Here is a 21,762-nt window from a genome sequence, read left to right on the forward strand (position 1 = left end):
ATGGTAGTAAGAGTGATGTAAGGATTGTAAAATAAATAATGAAACAAAACAAAAGTGGGGGAATATAAGTATATCCGTCCGAAGGTGTCAGTGATCAAACCTGAAAGTAAAAAATATGCATCGCTGAGCACAGCCGGAATGAAAGTGAATTTAACGTTAAATGAGAGCTCTGACCGCCATCCATTGCTCTGCTCAGCGTCTTACATGCTCGGTAGCCCTTGTTGAGCCCGTTTAATACGTTTTCACCCAATATGGTATAGTATGGATTCGAGTCCATGAGCAGACACTAACACGCAATAACAAGGCACTCTAACCTGGACGGGGGATTGGTGTATATCCCCGGATAAACTTCTCTGCGTCCAAAACCGAGGAGAGCCAAATCTTCTCACCTGAAGGCGGGGTAATTCTTAGTCTTGCAGGGAAGAGTAAGGCTGGACGAAGATGGAGTTTGTAGAGTTTGGTCATGACATCTCTGTAGTCGGCGCAATGCTTTGCCACATCGGGCGCATAATCCTCATAGACACGGAAATGGATGCCCTTTATGTGACAGGTTGCCCCTCATTCGAGCTTCACGCAGGATAAGATCCTTGGTCTTGAAACTGTGACAACAGATTATTACTGGGCGAGGATGTTGGCCCGGTCCAGGCACTGGGACAAGGGAGCGATGTGCGTGGTCCAGCTGGGGATCCGAATCCAAAACATCTGTTCCCATTGCATCCTTTAATAGCTTGGCGAAGAATTCGGTAGGGCGAGAGCCCGCCTCTATCCCCTCTGCCAGACCAACAACGTGCAGGTTATTACGTCTGGATCGGCCCTCCAGGTCCACCACTTTCACAGAAAGCCTCTGCACAGTATCCTGCAATGACGTGCATAGCTTCTCTGACTCGTCGATCCTACCAGCGTTGAATTCAGAAGCTTTCTCAAGGTCCACAATACTCTGGCCATGCGAAGCGACGCTCTCGATTTTGGTGTCCAGCTCAGCAATAGTGGCCTTAAGATCCCCAGCTATAGCAACACGTAGCTCCCCCAAAGCCCGGGTAAGTTCTGTAAGTGTCACGTTGTTGCATGTGCCTCCCGCCATGTCTGTCTCGTTGTTTAGTGGGGAGTAGGCCTCCGCTGTGGATTTATTGTCCTTTGGTCGCTTATTACTCGGCATTTTCATATAAAAAGTTACAATCTTGTATTAGAAAGAAACGTTTGTTGTAAAAAAGTGCCATAAAGTAGGTTAAATTAGATTATTTCGCAAAAAAGTTGCAGGAGCCTCTCACGCACAGCCGTTCACTCCAACATGCTAGCTCCGCCCTCTCCCTCATCTTTTTAAGTGGGAGAACTTGCACAATTGGTGGCTGACTAAATACTTTTTTGCCCCACTGTATATTCACAATACATTGTTTAAATAATTACTACTTCTAACCCTAACATTTTTTGCTCAGATTTCAAGTTATCACCTTGGACCTCACTGGGGTTGCTGACGTTATATTGCGGTGCAATGACCAATCAAGGATCGCTATAGCTTCCAGCTGTGTTGGATTCCCACTGGGAACACACTGGTTGAATCAACGTTGTTTGCATGCCATTTCAATTAAATGACATTGAACCCATGTGGAATAGACGTTGAATTAGCAGTAGGTTGGCTGTTGTACTAGCATTACCTAGCATGCTGAGGGTTTGTTAAAAACCCACATGACAATCAGCTGTTGGCGATCACCTTTAATGAAAGGTTCTGTTTGAGAGAGCTTTTCCAGTCTACTCTCTAATCTGCAGGCCTATTCTAGTAATCTGTGGGGTCTATTTCTTCTAGTTATTAGGTCATCTATTCTTCCCTCATGGCTTACTAGCATATACGGTTAGACATTGAGCCTACAGCTCAGGTAGACTCTATATTACAGTATTTGCCTAGGTTTTAGATAATCATTTTCACTCTCACTGTAGATGCATCAGCTGAGCTGAATCAGTTGTGACATTGGGCTATTTAGAAAGTACAGGTGGTTATATGTAGCTACCATTTGGTTGCTGTTTCGGGGGTTTGTTAGTGTATTGTATGTACAGTGCCTTAGGAAAGTATTCAGAAACTATACTCTTTCCACATTTTGTTCCTTTACAGTTTTCTTCTAAGATGTACACAAAAAAACGCACAAAAAAAACAAACAGCAATCTACACACAATACCCCATAATGACAACGGGAAAACAGGTTTTTAGAAACTTTTACAAATTTATTTGAAAAAAACAACAGAAATACCTTCTTTACATAAGTATTCAAACCCTTTCCTATAAGACTCAATTGAGCTCAGGTGCATCCTGTTTCCATTGATCATCCTTGAGATGTTTCTACAACTTGATTGGAGTCCACCTAATGGACATGATTTGGGAAGGCACACCTGTCTATACAAGGTCCCACATTTTATGAGGTTGATGGAATTGCCCATAGAGCTCCGAGACAGGATTGTGTCGAGGCACAGATCTGGGGAAGGGTACTAAAACATTTATGCAGCATTGAACATCCCTAAGAACACAGTGGCCTCCATCATTGTTAAATGGAATAACCTGGCATGGATACTAAACTGAGCAATCGGGGGACAAGGACCTTGGTCAGGGAGGTGATCAAGAACCCAATGGTCACTCTGACAGAGCTCTAGAATTCCTCTATGGCGATGGAAGAACCTTCCAGAAGGACAACCATCTCTGCAGCACTCCACCAATCAGGCCTTTATGGTAGAGTGACCAGACGGAAGCTACTCCTCAGTAAAAGGCACATGACAGCCCTCTAGGTGTCTTTTGGCAAACACCAAAAGGACTCTCAGACCATGAGAAACAAGATTCTCTGGTCAGATGAAACCAAGATTGAACTCTTTGGCCAGAATGCCAAGTGTCACATCTGGAGGAATCCTGGCACCATCCCTACGGTGAAGCATGGTGGTGGCAGCATCATGCCGTGGGGATGTATTTCAGCGGCAGGGAGTGGGAGACGAGTCAGGATCGAGGGAAAGATGAACGGAGCAAAGTACAAAAAGATCTTTGATTAAAATCTGCTCCACAGCGCTCAGGACCTCAGACTGGGGCGAAGGTTCACCTTCCAACAGGACAACTACCCTAAGCACACAGCCAAAACAACCCAGGAGAAGCTTCGGGACAAGTCTCTGAATGTCCTTGTGTGGCCCAGCCAGATCCCGGAATTGAAACAAATCAAACATCTCTGGAGAGACTTGATAATAGCTGTGCAGCGACGCTCCCCATCCAACCTTACAGAGCTTGAGAGACTCTGCAGAGAAAAATGGGAGAAACTCCCTAAATACAGGTGTGCCAAGCTTGTAGGGTCATACCCAAGAAGACTTGATCCTGTAATCGTTGCCAAAGGTGCTTCAACAAAGTACTGAGTAAAGAGTTTGAATAATTATGTAAATGTAATATTTGCAAAATATATCTAAATACCTGTTTTTGCTTTGTCATTATGGGGTATTGTGTGTAGATTGATGAGGGGAAAAAATATTTCATATATTTTAGAATACGGCTGTAACATAACAAAATGTGGGACAAGTCAAGGGCTCTGAATACTTTCCGAATGCACTGTAGCCTCAATGGCGCTGACCATGCTGTCACATACTCCATAATTACACAGATTCAATGATGACACCTCTATATATCTCTATGGTGTCAATTGTTTAGATTGTGACCGTTTCAGTTTGGACAATTTATACTCATTTTGGGCTTAAACAGGAACACCAGTCTCCTTTTCACCTCATTTAACACCAAATTTACTTAACAAAAGGTACATCCCAATTGGTGGTCCAGGTAAGTCATGACATAGCACAATCCCAAGACAGGGGAGGCTGATGACATCAGGGGTTCCCATCAGACCTACTCCTTGAATGCTCTACTCCTCCAGTTGTGTCTAAACACTATTTTGCTCAAAACTAGTTTGTTTACCCTTTTGTGTGTTTACTTTACTGTATTTATACTTGCGATATCGCTTTTCAACAATAAAAGTACAAAAATCATGGTGGACATCTTTAGGTATACCTAACATATCGCTGGCTTTCTTTCATTTGGACAGCCCTTTATCTAATTCAGATAAAATTGTGGATACCATTTTTATGTCTCAGTGTCCAGTATAAAGGAAGTTAGAGGTAGTTTTGTGAGCCAATGCTAACTAGCGTTAATGCAATGACTGGAAGTCTATGGGTACCTGCTAACAGACACTAGTGTGCAATTGCGCTAGTACTAGTTAGCAATTTCCTGAAAACTGCACACATACAAATTGTATCTATGAGTTAATCTAACTCTGGGGAAGTATACAGTTTAAAAAAAATTGGGGTGGAACAGCAATTTACACCACATCTGTAGAGGTACCCATATAAAGCTGCAGGTGGTTTGCTGGGTTCATACTGATTTACGGTGCCATGTTAGATGGGTGGATTATTTCAGATTGTACCAAGATGAGAAATAAGACCATTGTTTCTGAGAAGCTATCTCAGTATGGTGTGTGCCTGCCGTATCCTACTCATAGATATCTTCATGCTATAGAATTACCTGCTATCAAGCTATCTATCAAGCTATTTTAGAACAATGTGCTGCCTTAAACTACATATAGTCCATCAGCTGATAGCTTTCCCACCACCCACCCCAACCCACCTGTTTGGGCTCTGTTTTTGTTTCAGTTGGGGGGATTGGTATACAGTTGTTGTACCACACATGGGGATGTTTGAAACTTAGTCCTCAGCCTGAAGTGTCCCCATTTGCGCCAGTGAATGGCTAGCTTTTTGTGTGGTGGATGCGATACTTGTGAAAAAAGTCCTTTACAGTGGTGCCTAGTGACTTGGATCTACAGTTGCGCTCAGCAAAATACAGGTTGCTGTTGAGTAAGTTTGAGGGGTGAATGTAGCACATAAGGATGTGTGAAACTTACTCCTCCGTCTGAAGTGTCTGATTTAGCTTTGCTATGGCCCTGAGCTACCCTAAAGCTGCAGAGCCTTCCGCCAAGACCTAATGTAAAACAAACCAAAACTGGACATCTATCATTTACGGAGCATACACTCAGTGGGTTAACTGAGATTAAACTGAGGATGCAGTGGACACAACTGTTATATCCGTAGCGATGAGGGTATTCCAGCTGGGCTGTAATTCTATTGCTGCAACCTGGTATCAGTGCTTTTCGTATTATTCAGATTGTAAATCCGAGACACTCCATTTAGTATGATAGGTCAGGTTTGGTATGGTATGTATTAATTTGTGGATGTCCATCACCCATTTCTTAATATATGTTACAAATTACAATTTGTATTATCTGTTATGAATTTGCAAAATGTACAATATGTTACAAATATGCAAAACGTATGATATGTTACGAATTCTAGCTAGGCTGCTAACATTACCAAGCGTAACATATCATACTAATTTGACTGTCCTGGATTTACATTTACTATGTTTACAACTAGTCTATGAGACCAGACTGGGAACGGAGATGAAATTGTATAGAATCATGTAAAAGGCAGATTTTACTTTTTCTTTGCTGGAGACTGATACCATAAATATGTTGTAAATTTGTATGAGAAATTAATAAAATAATTTTGCATAAGTCTATATCAAAGTATTCTGAGGTAGATTTAAGAACAGTGCAGGGTTCACAGCATGGTTAGCATAGGCCTACGGATTGGATTCAGTCACTTGTTAGATCCAGTATGTCAAGAGCAGGGACTTCATAGCCAGCCAAGCTCTCAGGCAGGCAGGCAGGCATATAGATGATCTCATCATATTCACAGTGAAAGACACTAGTAATCTACCTAAAATCCCACTAGATTTAAATGGTCTTTGTCAGCAAGATAAAATACCTCCCTGATTTGGCACGGTGTGACTCCTCAGTCCTCACAGTTCATCACTGAGGTAAATAGGCCACTAGTATGTATTCATTCATTCATTCCTGGAACTCAAATATACTGATGACAAACAGAAATGTGTAATAATAATCACAGAAATGAGCAGCAATCCCCGGAAATCAGTGTCGGTTAAACCTGGTATCACCGCAATGTTTTTGCATTTGAAGTAGAGAACTGATGTATTTTACACCTTTTGAGCCATATACTGTTGAGTATCAGTATACACAGTAGGGCGCTGTGTCGACAAAGGATCCAAGCCAGATGGCGAAAGAGGTATTGTAGTTGTAGTAATTTAGTTTTCTAGCCGGGAGATGCGCCTGGCTCACGGCTAACTGGTGCTAGCTTCGGGGCAGGGGCGTTAGCCACTATAGCCACTCGGTAGTAGCGGTGATCCGCTGCCAAGGTCCAGAGCTCACGGCAAGGATCCGGTGGAGTAGTGTGTTCTAGCCGTGTTTGGGTGGAGTCCGGGTGAACAACTGAGTAGGCCGGGAGGTGGGCCTCAGGGATAGCTTCGGTACTGGGTAACTCGGTGGGTGCTAGCTAGCTGTGAAGATCAGGAGTAATGGTCCGGGGATTACGGCAGGAATCCGGCGTTGTAGTGGAGAGACAGTCCGTTACTGGCAGGCTGGCGAGTATTATCCAGGCACCAAAAAAAGGGCTGGTATCTGTGCAGAAGTTAAAGGCCGTTAGCTGTGGCTAACAATGCCTAAATAGCTTGTAGCTAATTAGCTGGTTAGCTTCTGATGGCTAGGTGGTTCTTGCTATAAGGTAATTAAAAAAAAAAAAAATTAATAGCGGTTCTGTATCACATTGGGTGAGGCAGGTTACTGGAAGGTATAATTGAACTAAAATGGAGAAGGAATTGAAAATAAAATTGAAATATATACAAAAGATGAAAAAATCAAAAGTACACGAGAGGACGAACAAAACACGTCTGCACTGCTACGCCATCTTGGAATTAATTTTGTATGGTTACAAAAGACAGATGGTTACTTAAGGCAAAAACGAAAGAAGGGTGGTTAGTCGGGGTGGATGGTGGACGAGTTTGAATCTCATCATGGACAACTTTAGCATTTTAGCAACTTTTCAACTACTTACTACTTTATAGATACTTTGCAACTACTTAGCATGGTACCTATCCCTTCCCTTCCCCTAACTGTAACCTTAACCCTTTTAGCTAACCTTTCCCATAACCTTAACCTTTTAGCTAACCCTAACCCATAGCCTAGCTAACGTTAGCCACCTAGCTAGAATTCGTAACATATCATACGTTTTGTAAATTTTGCAAATGGGTAACATATATAATACAAATTGTAATTCATAACATACAGTGTCATACAAAACAGGGGATGAACATCCACAAATTAATACATACCATAGGAAACGTAACACAACATATTAAAAGGGCTGTCTCAGATTTACGTACAGAACAATACAAAATTATCCGAGACCAGGTTTCCGCTCCTTGAAACAGAGAGAGGACATTGTGTGTTAGACTCTTATGCAACCATTCAAAAAAACAGGGGTTACCTTTGGGATTTGAGCGGCATAGTGAGTAATCGTCCTTCAAGCCATCATGACTCATTATGTTTTGTTACTATTGTTACCTGCCAATCACTACATTAAAGAGACAGACTTACTATTTAATAACAGAATATATTGTAATAACAATTGTTACGGCAATAACACCAGTCTGTGTCTATCTTGCAGTCATATTAATACTGGTCTCTAGCCTTGAACTTTACCCATGGGTTTAGGTACTTTATCTATCAGACAATGTTTCTTTCTTTATTAAATTCATGAACTGGGAATTTTGAGGGTGTAAAAAACAGATTTGGTCAGGTCCACACATGATAGGTCAGATCCATTTGAAGACTGAGCAGTAGATTTTTCATCTGGTTATCATTCAAATATCTCTGAAAGCTGCATTATTTACATAAAAGAAAAATGTACAAATCATGAATGTTATTATTTTTGTGCATCTCTGAGCAATATTCTATTGATTCCCAGGGTCATTTCATATTTTCATGTGTATCTGAGCTATTCACGGTTCAAAGCAGGCAGAGGTTTTGCAGACCTTGTCATACCAACTGTATTTCTGCCTGCTTGAATGGCAATGAGAGAAATAACAGAGTAATAAAAGCATGGACCATTTGGACTCTGAGAGCTAAACATGGTGGAAATGTTATGTTTATTATTCCATTATGCAAATGTGTTATTCTACCAGCTATATGGTCAAAAAATACCATATTCTTCTGATATTATAGACTATGTGTCATGGATCGCATGTCCGTGACTTATAGACAATGACACAAACAAATGATTGGTTTGAGAAAGACTCTGTATTGTATCTCTTCAAGGTATAGCCAACAATCCTGAAAGAAAAGAAAATATGTTGGTTAGAGTTGCGCATTCCGTTTGCCAACAATACTTTGACATAAGGTTCCAAAGTCAAGTGTTGTTTGTGCACACCAGTAACTAAAACAATGTAACTTGTTAACCATGTTTCTACTGTGTATAAAGTGGTCTATTTTAGAGGTACATGCACTAGCAATGTGAAATATATTATTAGAATAACGATCAAAGAGAATAATCATGTGGCCTCCCGAGTGGCGCAGTGGTCTAAGACACTGCATCGCAGTGCTAGCTGTCCCACTGTGTGTGTACGGTGTTTCCTCTGACACGTTGGTGCTTCTGGGTTAAGTGGGCATTCTGTCAAGAAGCAGTGAGGCTTGGTTGGGTTGTGCTTCGGAGGACGCACGACTCTTGACCTTTGCCTCTCTTGTACAGGAGTTGTAGCGATGAGACAAGACTGAAACTACCAACTGGATACGGCAGGGTAGCCTAGTAGTTAGAGCGTTGGACTAGTAACCAGAAGGTTGCAAGTTCAAATCCCCAAGCTGACAAGGTACAAATCTGTTGTTCTGCCCCTGAACAGGCAGTTAACCCACTGTTCCTAGGCTGTCATTGAAAATAAGAATTTGTTCTTAACTGACTTGCCTAGTTAAATAAAGGTAAAATATATATATCTTATTTAAATACCATGGAAATTTGTTTTTTTTTTAAAGAAGAGAATAATCATATGATTTCACCTACCTGATGTTTGTTTGAAGCTCCACGCTATTTTCTTGTTGAAGTGCCGTTTTGGGTGACGCAAATTAGTCTGCGAGTCATCAAGGAACATTTATTGGTTAATGGGAACAACCAAAGTGATGAATTATCCCAGGGGTGAATTACTTCATGATGGTGTATTGTGTGACTTAAAGAAGAAGTTATGGCAGTAACAGGTTGGCTAGAGTAGAGCCCTACCTGTGTTATGTTATAGGCAAAGCTGTTGCCGGAATAGTTTATACTGACAATGTCTTTCATTTATTCAAGTCTTTATGTCAACATCCCATTTTTTATTTTCTGTACAAAGTGTATTGGCCAATTTGTCCTGTGCCTGTTATTATTGTAAATAAAAGCCTCTAAAAGAGGTGAGCACCAGAACATCCTGTCTGTCTCCTCATTGTACAATCAGCCGCTTCTGTTTCACACTATGTCATTATTATGACACTGTTAAGTTATGATAGTGTTATGACACCAAAAGACATCACAAAAATGTAAGATGACTTTACAACCTATATTCCTAACTCTGTTTGATGTTTCAAAATAAAATGAGAGCCCTGCTGAGGCCCTGGTGGACTGTGCTGGGTCATACCATCTTTGGTGTAGAGGGAGATATCCACCTTCCTCTCCTTGGAGCCCAGCAGAGCCTTGGCCATCTGGGCCACGGCAGGCCTCTTGGTGTGCGGTCCATACAGGAAGCTGCAGGTACACGGCTTCTGCATGACCTCAGCGCGTGTGTACCCGCACATGCCACAAAAGGCGTCGTTGCAGAAGATGATGGCACAGTTTTCCACACGAGCATTTGCGATGATGAACTTGCGATCTGAGGGAAGGAATAATATATCAATATCATTCTAATCTACAGAGTCCTTGGAATTTGTCATCGTATATAATACAGTTTTCTACCATACAATTTAAGATGGTTATTTTATTTGACCACACATGCCATATCAGTGATCTGCACCAAGGCATATAACCAAGTAATTTAATAAAACCTGCAAGAGAACTAAGATGGGAGCATCTGTAAGGTACAAGTCTGTTTTCACCTTCAACTACTAAACTAACTGTTTACATAAAAACTGTTAACTGTTTAAAGCCTTAAAAAACAAGTAGATTATGTTTTGGTATCAAAATATGTCCCCAGAAGGAAACATTCAGTGATGCATTATCAGTTTTTGAAATGTAGCGGTTTTATTCTCTCCTATCCTGCTTAGAAACTAACTTCTGATCCTGTTTGGATATGAGCCAAATGTATGCTCTGATAGACACTGCTGCCTTATATTTATATCCTTGAAATATTACTCTCCCAGTAAGTCTGTCATTTATAAATGTGGCCCATAGGCCTAAATCAGATTTTATCATAATTTGTACCCTAACATTCTAATATACACAGAAGGGAAAAATAATTAAACTAAGGTGCAAATTCGACAGTCATATCATAACTCATACATTTGCAGTACTATACTTATTATTATTTATTTTCTTTACAAGAGAATCACAACAGCTTACAGTGCAAAATCATAGATATAATTAAACCTATTAACTCAACACATGCAGATTTCAATAATAGCCTAATATTCTCATTTCAAAAGGGACATTTTTTCATTTATTGCCAAAAGAAGCCTTTGAAAATAGAAAGAGGCTGTTTGCATCTTATTTCAAACCCCGAACCAAAAGGATTTCTAACCATGGATTCCCCAAAATGTTGAATAGGAAAAATCTTACTCTGTCCTTCGAAATTTCTGATGATTGTATCCAGAAAAGTGTTCTGAGGAGCCACGTGTCCCCGCCGAACCGGCATTTTGGTCCGTATTTCGCGCGGTTTGGAAAGTTGGACTGTATGCTCCTGTCACAGGTGTGGTCTCGCGCTGTGCGCGGCTTTCGCCTATGTGGTCGCTCTAAAATCCCTAAACCGCTGGAAATATATCACACCCACCAAGCCCTGCGATGTAACGTTCCAACTACTTTTTTTCATCACTTTGAAAAGCAGACACTCCTGACGTTGTTGTGTAAAAAAATCCCAGAACAGCATTATTGGCCATCAGCCAACCTGCTTTGTTGTTAGGCTACGGGTGTATGCTTCACTTGGATGTAGCACCGCCTCGTGTTCAGTGGAAGCAGCAATTCCAATTCACAGGTGCCTGGGGACTGTTGCTCTATTGTCCTGTTTCTCTGACCACCCACGATGTCTTGGCTGCAAACCCTGCTTTTTGAAATGATGGTCTATCAAGTCGTAGATGTTGTCAGTTGCGTCTCTGTCCATTGTGTTTTTTAGTGTTTTTATTTTATTTTATTTTACAGTTGAAGGCAATATTACAGAAATTACTTTACTGAACAGAAGATTAGACTATTTTTCTTATTTTGTGTTGAAAATTCATTGTGACATTGTAGGCCCATCACAGAGGCAGCAAGGCAATATTTGAACTATATATATTTTTGTAGGTTATGTTATTTTAGATAAACAAATTCTTAGTTATTTGATCATGTCAAATGTATGCAATAAAAGTCTACTAGCATTTTATAGCATCATTCGCTCACCACCTGGAACACTGTGCCTTCAAGCCAGAAGAGAATGAATGGTGTGATTGCCATCTAGAGGCACAGAAAGCACATTACCATATAGTTTGTATTCTGGTACAGTATGAGCCTATGACCAGCAGGTGGCAACAGCAGGTTACAAATTCAAATCTAACTTTGTCACATGCGCCGAATACAACAAGCATAGACCTTACCGTGGAATGCTTTCTTACAAAACTTTAACCAACAATGCATTTACAAGAAGAGTTATGAAAATATTTTCTAAATAAACTAAAGTCAAAAATAATAAAAAGTAACACAATAAAATAACAATAACGAGGCTATATATGTACCTGTACTGAGTGAGTGTGCGGGGGGGGGGTACAGGTTAGTTGAGGTAATTTGTACATGTAGGTAGGGGTGAAGTGACTATGCATAGATATTAAACAGTCAGTAGCAGCAGTGTACAAAACAAATGGGGGGTGTCAATGTAAAAAGTCCGGTGGCCTTTTGATTAATTGTTCAGCAGTCTTATTTATTATTTTTTTACATTTTATTTCACCTTTATTTAACCAGGTAGGCTAGTTGAGAACAAGTTCTCATTTGCAACTGCGACCTGGCCAAGATAAAGCATTGCAGTGTGAACAGACAACACAGAGTTACACATGGAGTAAACAATTCACAAGTCAATAACACTGTAGAAAAAAGGGAGTCTATATATAATGTGTGCAAAAGGCATGAGGAGGTAGGCGAATAATTACAATTTTGCAGATTAACACTGGAGTGATAAATGATCAGATGGTCATGTACAGGTAGAGATATTGGTGTACAAAAGAGCAGAAAAGTAAATAAATACAGTGTGGGGATGAGGTAGGTGAAAATGGGTGGGCTATTTACCAATAGTCTATGTACAGCTGCAGCGATCGGTTAGCTGCTCAGATAGCTGATGTTTGAAGTTGGTGAGGGAGATAAAAGTCTCCAACTTAAGCGATTTTTGCAATTCGTTACAGTCACAGGCAGCAGAGTACTGGAACGAAAGGCGGCCAAATGAGGTGTTGGCTTTAGGGATGATCAGTGAGATACACCTGCTGGAGCGCGTGCTACGGATGGGTGTTGCCATCGTGACCAGTGAACTGAGATGAGACGGAGCTTTACCTAGCATGTACTTGTAGATGACCTGGAGCCAGTGGGTCTGGCGACGAATATGTAGCGAGGGCCAGCCGACTAGAGCATACAAGTCGCAGTGGTGGGTGGTATAAGGTGCTTTAGTGACAAAACGGATGGCACTGTGATAAACTGCATCCAGTTTGCTGAGTAGAGTGTTGGAAGCAATTTTGTAGATGACATTGCCGAAGTCGAGGATCGGTAGGATAGTCAGTTTTACTAGGGTAAGCTTGGCGGCGTGAGTGAAGGAGGCTTTGTTGCGGAATAGAAAGCCGACTCTTGATTTGATTTTCGATTGGAGATGTTTGATATGAGTCTGGAAGGAGAGTTTGCAGTCTAGCCAGACACCTAGGTACTTATAGATGTCCACATATTCAAGGTCGGAACCATCCAGGGTGGTGATGCTAGTCGGGCATGCAGGGGCAGGCAGCGATCGGTTGAAAAGCATGCATTTGGTTTTACAAGTATTTAAGAGCAGTTGGAGGCCACGGAAGGAGTATTGTATGGCATTGAAGCTCTAGCTTATGGCTAGACTTGATGCTATGGCACCACATGCCATGCGGTAGCAGAGAAAACAGTCTATGGCTTGGGTGACTGGAGTCTCTGACATTTTTATGGGCTTTCCTCTGACACGGCTTATTATATAGGTCCTGGATGGCAGGAAGCTTGGCCCCAGTGATGTACTGTGCCGTACGCACTACCCTCTGTAGCGCCTTATAGTTGATGCCGAGCAGTTGCCATACCAGGCAGTGATGCAACGGGTCAGGATGCTCTTGACGGTGCAGCTGTAGAACTTTTTGAGGATCTGGGGACCCATGCCAAATCTTTTCAGTCTCCTGAGGGGGAATAGGTTTTGTCGTGCCCTCTTCACAACTGTCTTTCTGTGCTTGGACCATGATAGTTCATTGGTGATGTGGACACCAAGGAACTTGAATCTCTCGACCAGCTCCAGTATAGCCCCGTTAATGGGGGCCTGTAGACCACGATCAACTCTTACCTGTCAGGTTAGAATTGTGAAAGGTAAACCAGATTATGTTGTTCTCAAGAATGTCATAGACTATGCTTACTGATTTTGTCTGTTCATGCTCAACTGTCTCAAATGTCTACATTGGCATTTCTATACACTTACCAATGGCTACCTATGATAATGGAAATGATGAACTTGTAAATCTTCCTTACGGGCAGACCACAGGCTGTGAGGATTGGCAACAACACCTCATCAAGTTTACTGACAACACCACGGTTGTTGGCCTGACAACCAACAACGACGAGTCAGCCTATAGGGAGGAGGTAAGTGAACTTGTATTGTGGTGCTAGGACAACAAACTCTCCCTCAATATCAGTAAAACAAAGGAGTTGATTGTTGACAGGAAACAGAGGGAACATACCCCGATCCACATCAACAGAACTGCAGTTGAGAGAGTCAGCAGTTTTTTGGTTCCTCGGCATCCACATCACTGAGGACATGGACCAACACCACCACCACTCCTGTCAAGAGGGCGCAACAGCATCTCTACTTCCTAAGACTGCTGAAGAAATTTGGAATGCCACCCCGGGTCCTCTACAAATACTACCCCTGCACCCCAGGAGGTTGGTGGCACCTTAAATGGGGAATTGTGGTAATGGCTGGAGATGGAATGAGTGGAATAGTATCAAACACATGGTTTCTATCTGTTTGATGCCATTCCATTCGCTCCATTCCAGTCATTATTATGAGCCGCCCTCCCCTCAGCAGCCTCCACTGCCTGCACCATCGAAAGTCCTGACTGGTTGCATCACGATCTGGTACAGGAATTTCTCCTTCCACGACCTTAAGGTTCTCCAGCGGGTGGTGAAGAGGGTCCAGTACATCACTGGGACTGTGCTTCCACCCATCCAGGACATATACTACCACAGCATCATCAAGGACAGACAATATCAGAGCATGAGGTCTGATACCAACAGGCTCAGTCAGACAAGCCACCAGACTGCTGAACACTGGACTGACCACCTGCATTGACTCTCTGCACCTTAGCAAACATAATCACACTCACACACCCACACATACAGTATACATTCATACTACACACACATCCAAACTATTGCTAACAGACTCTTGTGATAGCTAAATACTGCACAATTTAAACACCTGCCCCCCAATCCCCCTTCCGTAAAACACTTGTAAATATTGGACTATTAATGGTGCCATCCAATACATTTTAAGAAAGTCTAAGCTCTTTTACTGCATTTCTATACAATTTAAAAACTATAAAATGCTATTTGGAGAACAGCAAAAGCAAGCCAAATGCCCCCAGCCATTATCACAGTGGTTGCTGTAGCTTCATTCACTTTAACTCAACTTCGGAATTAAAAACTATCATTTAAAACGTACTTAGGGATCTTTTAGCAGAAAGATTATTTAATTAACAAACGTTTAAAAAATAAGTTTGCTTTACATATTTTTTTTGTTGTTGCAGTTTTTAAGCACATTTCCTGCAATTTTACACATTTTACCATGACTCATGCCGTGTTAATATGATATCTGACTTAGCCTTATTAACAAAATCAATGTGTTCCTCCTGGAGGTTAGGGTACCTAGGCACTTGCCCTGCATGCCCGGTCGGTAATTCGGCCATGATAACTACACGTTTAGATAGCTGGCTAGCTAGACTACCTCCACCTAGACTAATCAACCAAAACATGGGCTAATTGAGTAACTGTCAGGGAGTGAAACACAGGGGTGCCACTTTGGTTTTAGGGGTGGGAGGGGGACATAGTGTCACGCTCTGGTCGAAGTATTTTGTGTTTATCTTCATGTATTGGGTCAGGCCAGGGTGTGGCATGGGGTTTTTGTATTGTGGTGTGTTTTGTCTTGGGGTTTTGGTGTTGGTATTGTGATTGTAGCTTAGTGGGGTATCTAGCAAAGTCTATGGCTGTCTGGAGTGGTTCTCAATCAGAGGCAGGTGTTTATCGTTGTCTCTGATTGGGAACCATATTTAGGCAACCATATTCTTTGAGTTTGTCGTGGGTGATTGTCCTTAGTGTCTTTGTTCCTGTCGCTGTGTTAGTTGACACAAGTATAGGCTGTTTCGGTTTTTGTTTCGTTATTTACATTCTTTGTTTTGTAGTGTTTGTGTTCATTTGTGTTTACGGTGTTCATTAAACATGGATCACAATCTACACGCTGCATTTTGGTCCGACTCTCCTTCACACCTAGAAAACCGTTACAGAATCACCCACCACAGACGGACCAAGCAGCGTGTCAACAGGCATGAGCAGCCCAAAGAGGAGATGCACAATAAAGATTTCTGGACATGGGAGGAAATCCTCGACGGGAGAGGACCCTGGGCTAAACCAGGGGAGTGTAGCCGCCCAAAGTTGCAGCAGGAGAAGAGGCAACGGGAGCAGCCCAAAGAGGAGGACAGTATGGACTATACTTCTTGGGAGGAGATAGACAGGTGGGCGGTCAACCCAGGGAGAGTGCCGGTGCCCGCCTGGGATTCGATGGAGCAGTGCGCGGAAGGTTATCGGAGAATGGAGTTGGCGAAGCAAGCACGGCGACGCGGATGGAAGCCTGAGAGTCAGTCCCAAAAATGTATTCAGGGGGGGCTCACAGGGAGTATGGCTATGCCAGGTAGGAGACCTGCGCAAACTCCCTGTGCTTACCGGGGGGCTAGAGAGACCGGGCAGGCACCGTGTTATGCTGTGGTGCGCACGGTGTTTCCAGTGCGGGTGCATAGCCCGGTGCGGTATATTCCAGCTCCGCGTATCGGCCGGGCTAGATTGAGCGTAGAGCCAAATGCCATGAAGCAGGCTCTACGCATCTGGTCCCCAGTGCGTCTCCTTGGGCCGGCTTACATGGCACCAGCCTTGCGCTCGGTGTCTCCGGTTCGCCTGCATAGCCCAGTGCGGGCTATTCCACCTCGCCGCACTGGCAGGGCGACCGAGAGCATTCAACCAGGTAAGGTTGGACGGGCTCGGTGCTCAAGAGCTAAAGTGCGCCTGCACGGTCCGGTCTATCCAGTACCACCTCCACACCCCAGCCCTCCGGTAGCAGCTCCCCGCACCAGGCTTCCTGTGCATGTCCTTGGTTCAGTACCACCAGTGCCAGTACCACGCATCAGGCCTACAGTGCGCTTCGCCTCTCCAGCGCTGCCGGAGCCTTTCTCCTCTCCTGCGCTGCCGGAGTCTCCCGCCTGTTCAGCGCAGCCGGAGCCTTCCTCCTCTACAGCGCTGCTGGAGTCTCCCGCCTGTTCAGCGCAACCAGAGCTGTCTGTCTGCATGGAGCAGCCAGAGCTGTCAGTCTGCATGGAGCAGCCAGAGCTGTCAGTCTGCATGGAGCAGCCAGAGCTGTCAGTCTGCATGGAGCAGCCAGAGCTGCCAGTCTGCAAGGAGCTGCCAGTCTGCACGGAGCTGCCAGTCTGCAAGGAGCTGCCAGTCTGTAAGGAGCTGCCAGTCTGCAAGGAGCTGCCAGTCTGCACGGAGCCGCCAGAGCTGCCAGTCTGTAAGAAGCCGCCAGAGCTGTCAGCCTACATGGAGCAGTCAGAGCCGCCAGTCAGCATGGAGCAGCCATATCTTTCAGTCTGCCAGGATCCGCCAGTCAGCCAGACTCTTCCAGATCCGCCAGTCAGCCAGACTCTTCCAGATCCGCCAGTCAGCCAGACTCTTCCAGATCCGCCAGTCAGCCAGACTCTTCCAGATCCGCCAGTCAGCCAGACTCTTCCAGATCCGCCAGTCAGCCAGACTCTTCCAGATCCGCCAGTCAGCCAGACTCTTCCAGATCCGCCAGTCAACCAGACTCTTCCAGATCTGCCAGAACTGCCAGTCGGCCAGGATCCGCCAGTCGGCCAGGATCCGCCAGATCAGCCAGGATCCGCCAGTCAGCCAGGATCTGCTGAGACCACCAGCCAGCCAGGATCTGGTAGATCTATCTACCTGCTTGAGCTTCCTCTCACTCCTGAGCTTCCTCTCACTCCTGAGCTTCCTCTCACTCCTGAGCTTCCTCTCACTCCCGAGCTTCCTCTCAGTCCCGAGCTGCCGCAGTCCCGAGCTGTCCTTCAGTCCCGATCTGCTCCTCAGTCCAGTGGGGTTCTGGGTGAGGACTACTAGGCCATGGTCGGCGGCGAGGGTGGACTATCCAGGGACGCGAGGAGAGGGGACTAAGACATTGACTGAGTGGGGTCCACGTCCCGCACCGGAGCCGCCACCATGGACAGACGCCCACCCGGACCCTCCCTATTGTTTTGAGGTGCGTTCGGGAGTCCGCACCTTAGGGGGGGGGGTTCTGTCACGCCCTGGTCGAAGTATTTTGTGTTTATCTTCATGTATTGGGTCAGGCCAGTGTGTGGCATGGGGTTTTTGTATTGTGGTATGTTTTGTCTTGGGGTTTTGGTGTTGGTATTGGGATTGTAGCTTAGTGGGGTATCTAGCAAAGTCTATGGCTGTCTGGAGTGGTTCTCAATCAGAGGCAGGTGTTTATCGTTGTCTCTGATTGGGAACCATATTTAGGCAGCCATATTCTTTGAGTTTGTCGTGGGTGATTGTCCTTAGTGTCTTTGTTCCTGTCGCTGTGTTAGTTGACACAAGTATAGGCTGTTTCAGTTTTCGTTTCGTTATTTACATTCTTTGTTTTGTAGTGTTTGTGTTCATTCGTGTTTACGGTGTTCATTAAACATGGATCGCAATCTACACGCTGCATTTTGGTCCGACTCTCCTTCACACCTAGAACACCGTTACACATAGCCTGGCGGGTGGTCATCTAAAGTTAATTTCCACAATTTTAGCACAATCCAATATGCCGTCTCTATTTAGGACAAATAGAAAGCAAAAATGCCTACAGTCATCAAGCTCGGTAATATATCATTATTAAATGTGTAAGTGATTAATAAGATTGAACTAGATAAAAATGTAATTCAATTATAAATATTGTGTTGCACCTTTAGCCAATAGTTTAACAAATTAACTATTGAAAAGACCATTTCCTTCCCAGTTCAGTCCTTCCTAGTTCAACACCCTGCAGCCCCCTCACCCAACACACCCCACTCAACTTCAGGATCTTAGTGAAACATTCATTATTGGTTTTGTGTGCGTTAGGCCAAGGCCAGAGTGACAACCCACAGCACAGCAGAACTTTTATCAAGGCACACCTGTTAATTGAAATGCATTCCATGTGACTACCTCATGAAGCTGGTTGAGAGAAGGCCAATAGTGTGCAAAGCTGTCATACTGCACACAACCAGAACTCAGCATGATTAACACACACCTTGTTATTATTCCAGAGTACATCCAAAGAGCTGTGCAGCAACGCTCCCCATCCTGCCTGACAGAGTTTGAGAGTATCTGCAGAGAAGAATGGGAGAAACTCTCCAAATACAGGTGTGCTAAGCTTGTAGCGTCATACCCAAGAAGACTCGATGCGGTAAACGCTGCCAAAGGTGCTTCAACTATGTACTGAGTAAAGGGTCTGAATACTTATGTAAATAAATTATTTCCGTTTTTTATTATGAGGTATTGTGTGTAGATTGATGAAGGGAAAAAACAATTTAATCAATCTTAGAATACGGCTGTAACGTAACAAAATGTGGAAAAAGTCAAGGGGTCTGAACTTTCCGAAAGCACTGTATACATATACTGTACCTTGCCAGTTACATCAGTCAACTAAATAGTAGCTAGTTTCTGCTCTGCTCTGCTTGCTTTTGAAACTCTGTGAAAGAGTGAAACACATACACACTGAACTATGCTCAACTCTCCTCTGCTGGTCCAGCCAGCATTCCAGAAGGTTTGCCTTCACACAACCTGTCAGACCGCTCTGTGATCCAGCTGGCTGAATACTACAAACAGCCTACCTGACTGCTCAGAGGCGTCCGCACGTCTGCATGGTCCTAAAGCATACCTCTGCCGCATTTTGTAACAGATTGCAATGATAAAGCTGGGGTGGACAAAAATACAATTTCAGAATGACCCCCCCAGTTCCCCAGTGAAAGTTGTGCCCCTGGTGACATATAACAAGTGGAAAACTGCTGATGCACATCCCAAGTTTTGAAATTGCATCTTGTGCATTCTACTATTATAGCTCTCAACAGTAAGTGCATTTAGTTGTTTTTTATTCAAAACAAATACAGAGGTCTGGACTGTGTCCACATACGTAGCTACAGCCCTGGGTGGGGGAGATTCTCAATTTGAAAAAAAGTCAGTCCTCGAATCCTCCATCTCCTCCGTGACCCGGAAATAGATAAGTGGTCGAGTGATCGAGGAGAGTGTCAATTCAATAGTAGTCGACTGAAGAGTGCTCCCCTCCTTGATTGCCTACTTCGGAAGAGGATGCACAAGAGTAGCCTCTACCGACAATTGTGGAAGTGTTTAAAATCAAATGTTATTTTCGTGAAGGATAAAATCCATACATTTAAAACAATAAGCTACTTATCATTTTATCTATAAAATGTATTGCACAAGTAGCTCAATTTGTTTTGATCACTTTACACATTTATTTTGTGATTCCACTCCTGTAAATGTAATTAGCCTACATGACATGAGAGTGGAGAAGAAGAGTCTCACTTCAAACAAGCGCATTTGTTTTCATGTTTCCTCTCCTCGCCTCCGCTCCTCAATTACCTTTGACTTTTTTCAAAAAGAGACAAGGAGAGGGAAGAGGAGGGGAGGCGAGCAAAACCAATTGAGATTCTCCCTGGTTCTTCCTAAGGATTAAGGAAAGATCACATAATTCTGTCCAGGTCATCAGGAGGGATCAGCCAATGAATTATACTGTTGAGCAAACATACCATAACTGCAGGTGGCAGTAAATCGACAAATTTGGTTTATACCTGTTCAAACACACTCCAAGCGGCAGTACGCACCCTTTCAGTTCCTTTACCAACTCATGAAAGTAGTGGAAGAAGAAATGGATTACTTCAAAATGAAAATGGCCTCAATAGCGCTGCCTGTGCTCTCACAGATGCCATAATGGGACAGATACAAAGATGAGATGTCTATCTAAATCTATGCTCGAACCCATGACATCCGGTTTCCACTAGATATCACAGCCACATAGTCAAAATAGGCTATCATAAAATATCATGAAAACAATCATTTGTTTTTTGGGTTAGGCATAAGTTTAACATTGTGGTTAAGGTAAGGGTTAAGGTGAAGCATACAATCACATTTTGGAAAAACCGAATTATTCTGCTCGTGAACAGCATGGTGATTTGGTATGTGCATTCTTAGCAAAGATTTTGGAATGCTTTGCCTGTTCCTCTCTGGCTGTTGGCCTACTTGTCCCAAAATTCACTGATCAAAAATATAAACGCAACATGTAAAGTGTTGGTCCTATGTTTCATGATCTGAAATAAAAGATCCCAGAATTTTTCTATATGCCCAAAAAGCTTATTTCTCTAAAATTTGGCATTTACATTCCTGTTAGTGAGCATGTCTCTTTTGCCAAGATAATCCGACCCCCTTACAAGTGTGGCATATCAAAAAGCTGATTAAACAGCATGATTACGCAGGTGCACCTTATGCTGGGGTCAATAAAAGGCCACTCTATAATGTTTAGTTTTGTCACACAGCACAATGCCACAGATGTCTCAAGTTTCCAGGGAGTGTGCAATTGGCATGCTGACTGCAGGAATGTCCACCAGAGCTGTTGCATGGGAATTCAATGTTTATTGCTCTACCATAAGCAGCCTCCAATGTCGTTTTAGAGAATTTGACAGTACATCCAACCGGCCTCACAACTGCAGACCACGTGTATGGCGTTGTGTGGGTGAGCGGTTTGATGATGTCAACATTGTGACAGAGTGCCCCATGGTGGCTCTGGGGTTATAGTCCTGTGTAATTCAGTTGGTAGAGTATGCCAGGGTTGTGGGATTGATTCCCACGGGGTCCAGTACAAAAAAAGTATTAAAATGTATGCAGTCACTATTGTAAGATGCTCTGGATAAGAGTGTCTGCTAAATTATGTAAAAACAATATATGTACGTATAATGTTATGATATGGACAAGCATAAGCTACGAACACAATTGCATTTTATCGATGGCAATTTGAATGCACAGAGATACAGTGATGAGATCCTGAAGCCCATGGTCATGCCATTCGTCTGCCGTCATCACCTCATGTTTCAGCATGAT

At 43.4% G+C, this 21,762-nt stretch overlaps 1 protein-coding gene across 1 annotated transcript; it reads right to left on the reverse strand.

The window, feature by feature from the left end:
- Positions 1-8,063: 8,063 nt before the first annotated feature.
- Positions 8,064-10,906, reverse strand: LOC124040923 (potassium voltage-gated channel subfamily H member 2-like). The gene is made up of 4 exons (XM_046358040.1): positions 10,705-10,906; positions 9,572-9,802; positions 8,968-9,034; positions 8,064-8,246 (listed from the first exon to the last, which is right to left on the reverse strand). Exons 1-3 carry the CDS (start codon positions 10,778-10,780, stop codon positions 9,030-9,032), a joined length of 312 nt encoding a protein of 103 aa, XP_046213996.1. The 5' UTR covers positions 10,781-10,906; the 3' UTR covers positions 8,064-8,246; positions 8,968-9,029.
- Between the last annotated feature and the right edge of the window lie 10,856 nt (positions 10,907-21,762).

This window comes from Oncorhynchus gorbuscha, linkage group LG08 (assembly GCF_021184085.1).
Source record: "Oncorhynchus gorbuscha isolate QuinsamMale2020 ecotype Even-year linkage group LG08, OgorEven_v1.0, whole genome shotgun sequence".
NCBI lineage: Eukaryota > Metazoa > Chordata > Actinopteri > Salmoniformes > Salmonidae > Oncorhynchus > Oncorhynchus gorbuscha.

Excerpts from the sequence above, each read along its gene's own strand:
- LOC124040923 (XM_046358040.1), bottom strand. The coding sequence starts at position 10,780 with ATGCCGGTTCGGCGGGGACACGTGGCTCCTCAGAACACTTTTCTGGAT. Across the intron at positions 9,803-10,704 it reads CAGAAATTTCGAAGGACAGA|ATCGCAAGTTCATCATCGCA; the intron begins GTAAGATTTTTC and ends TCCTTCCCTCAG.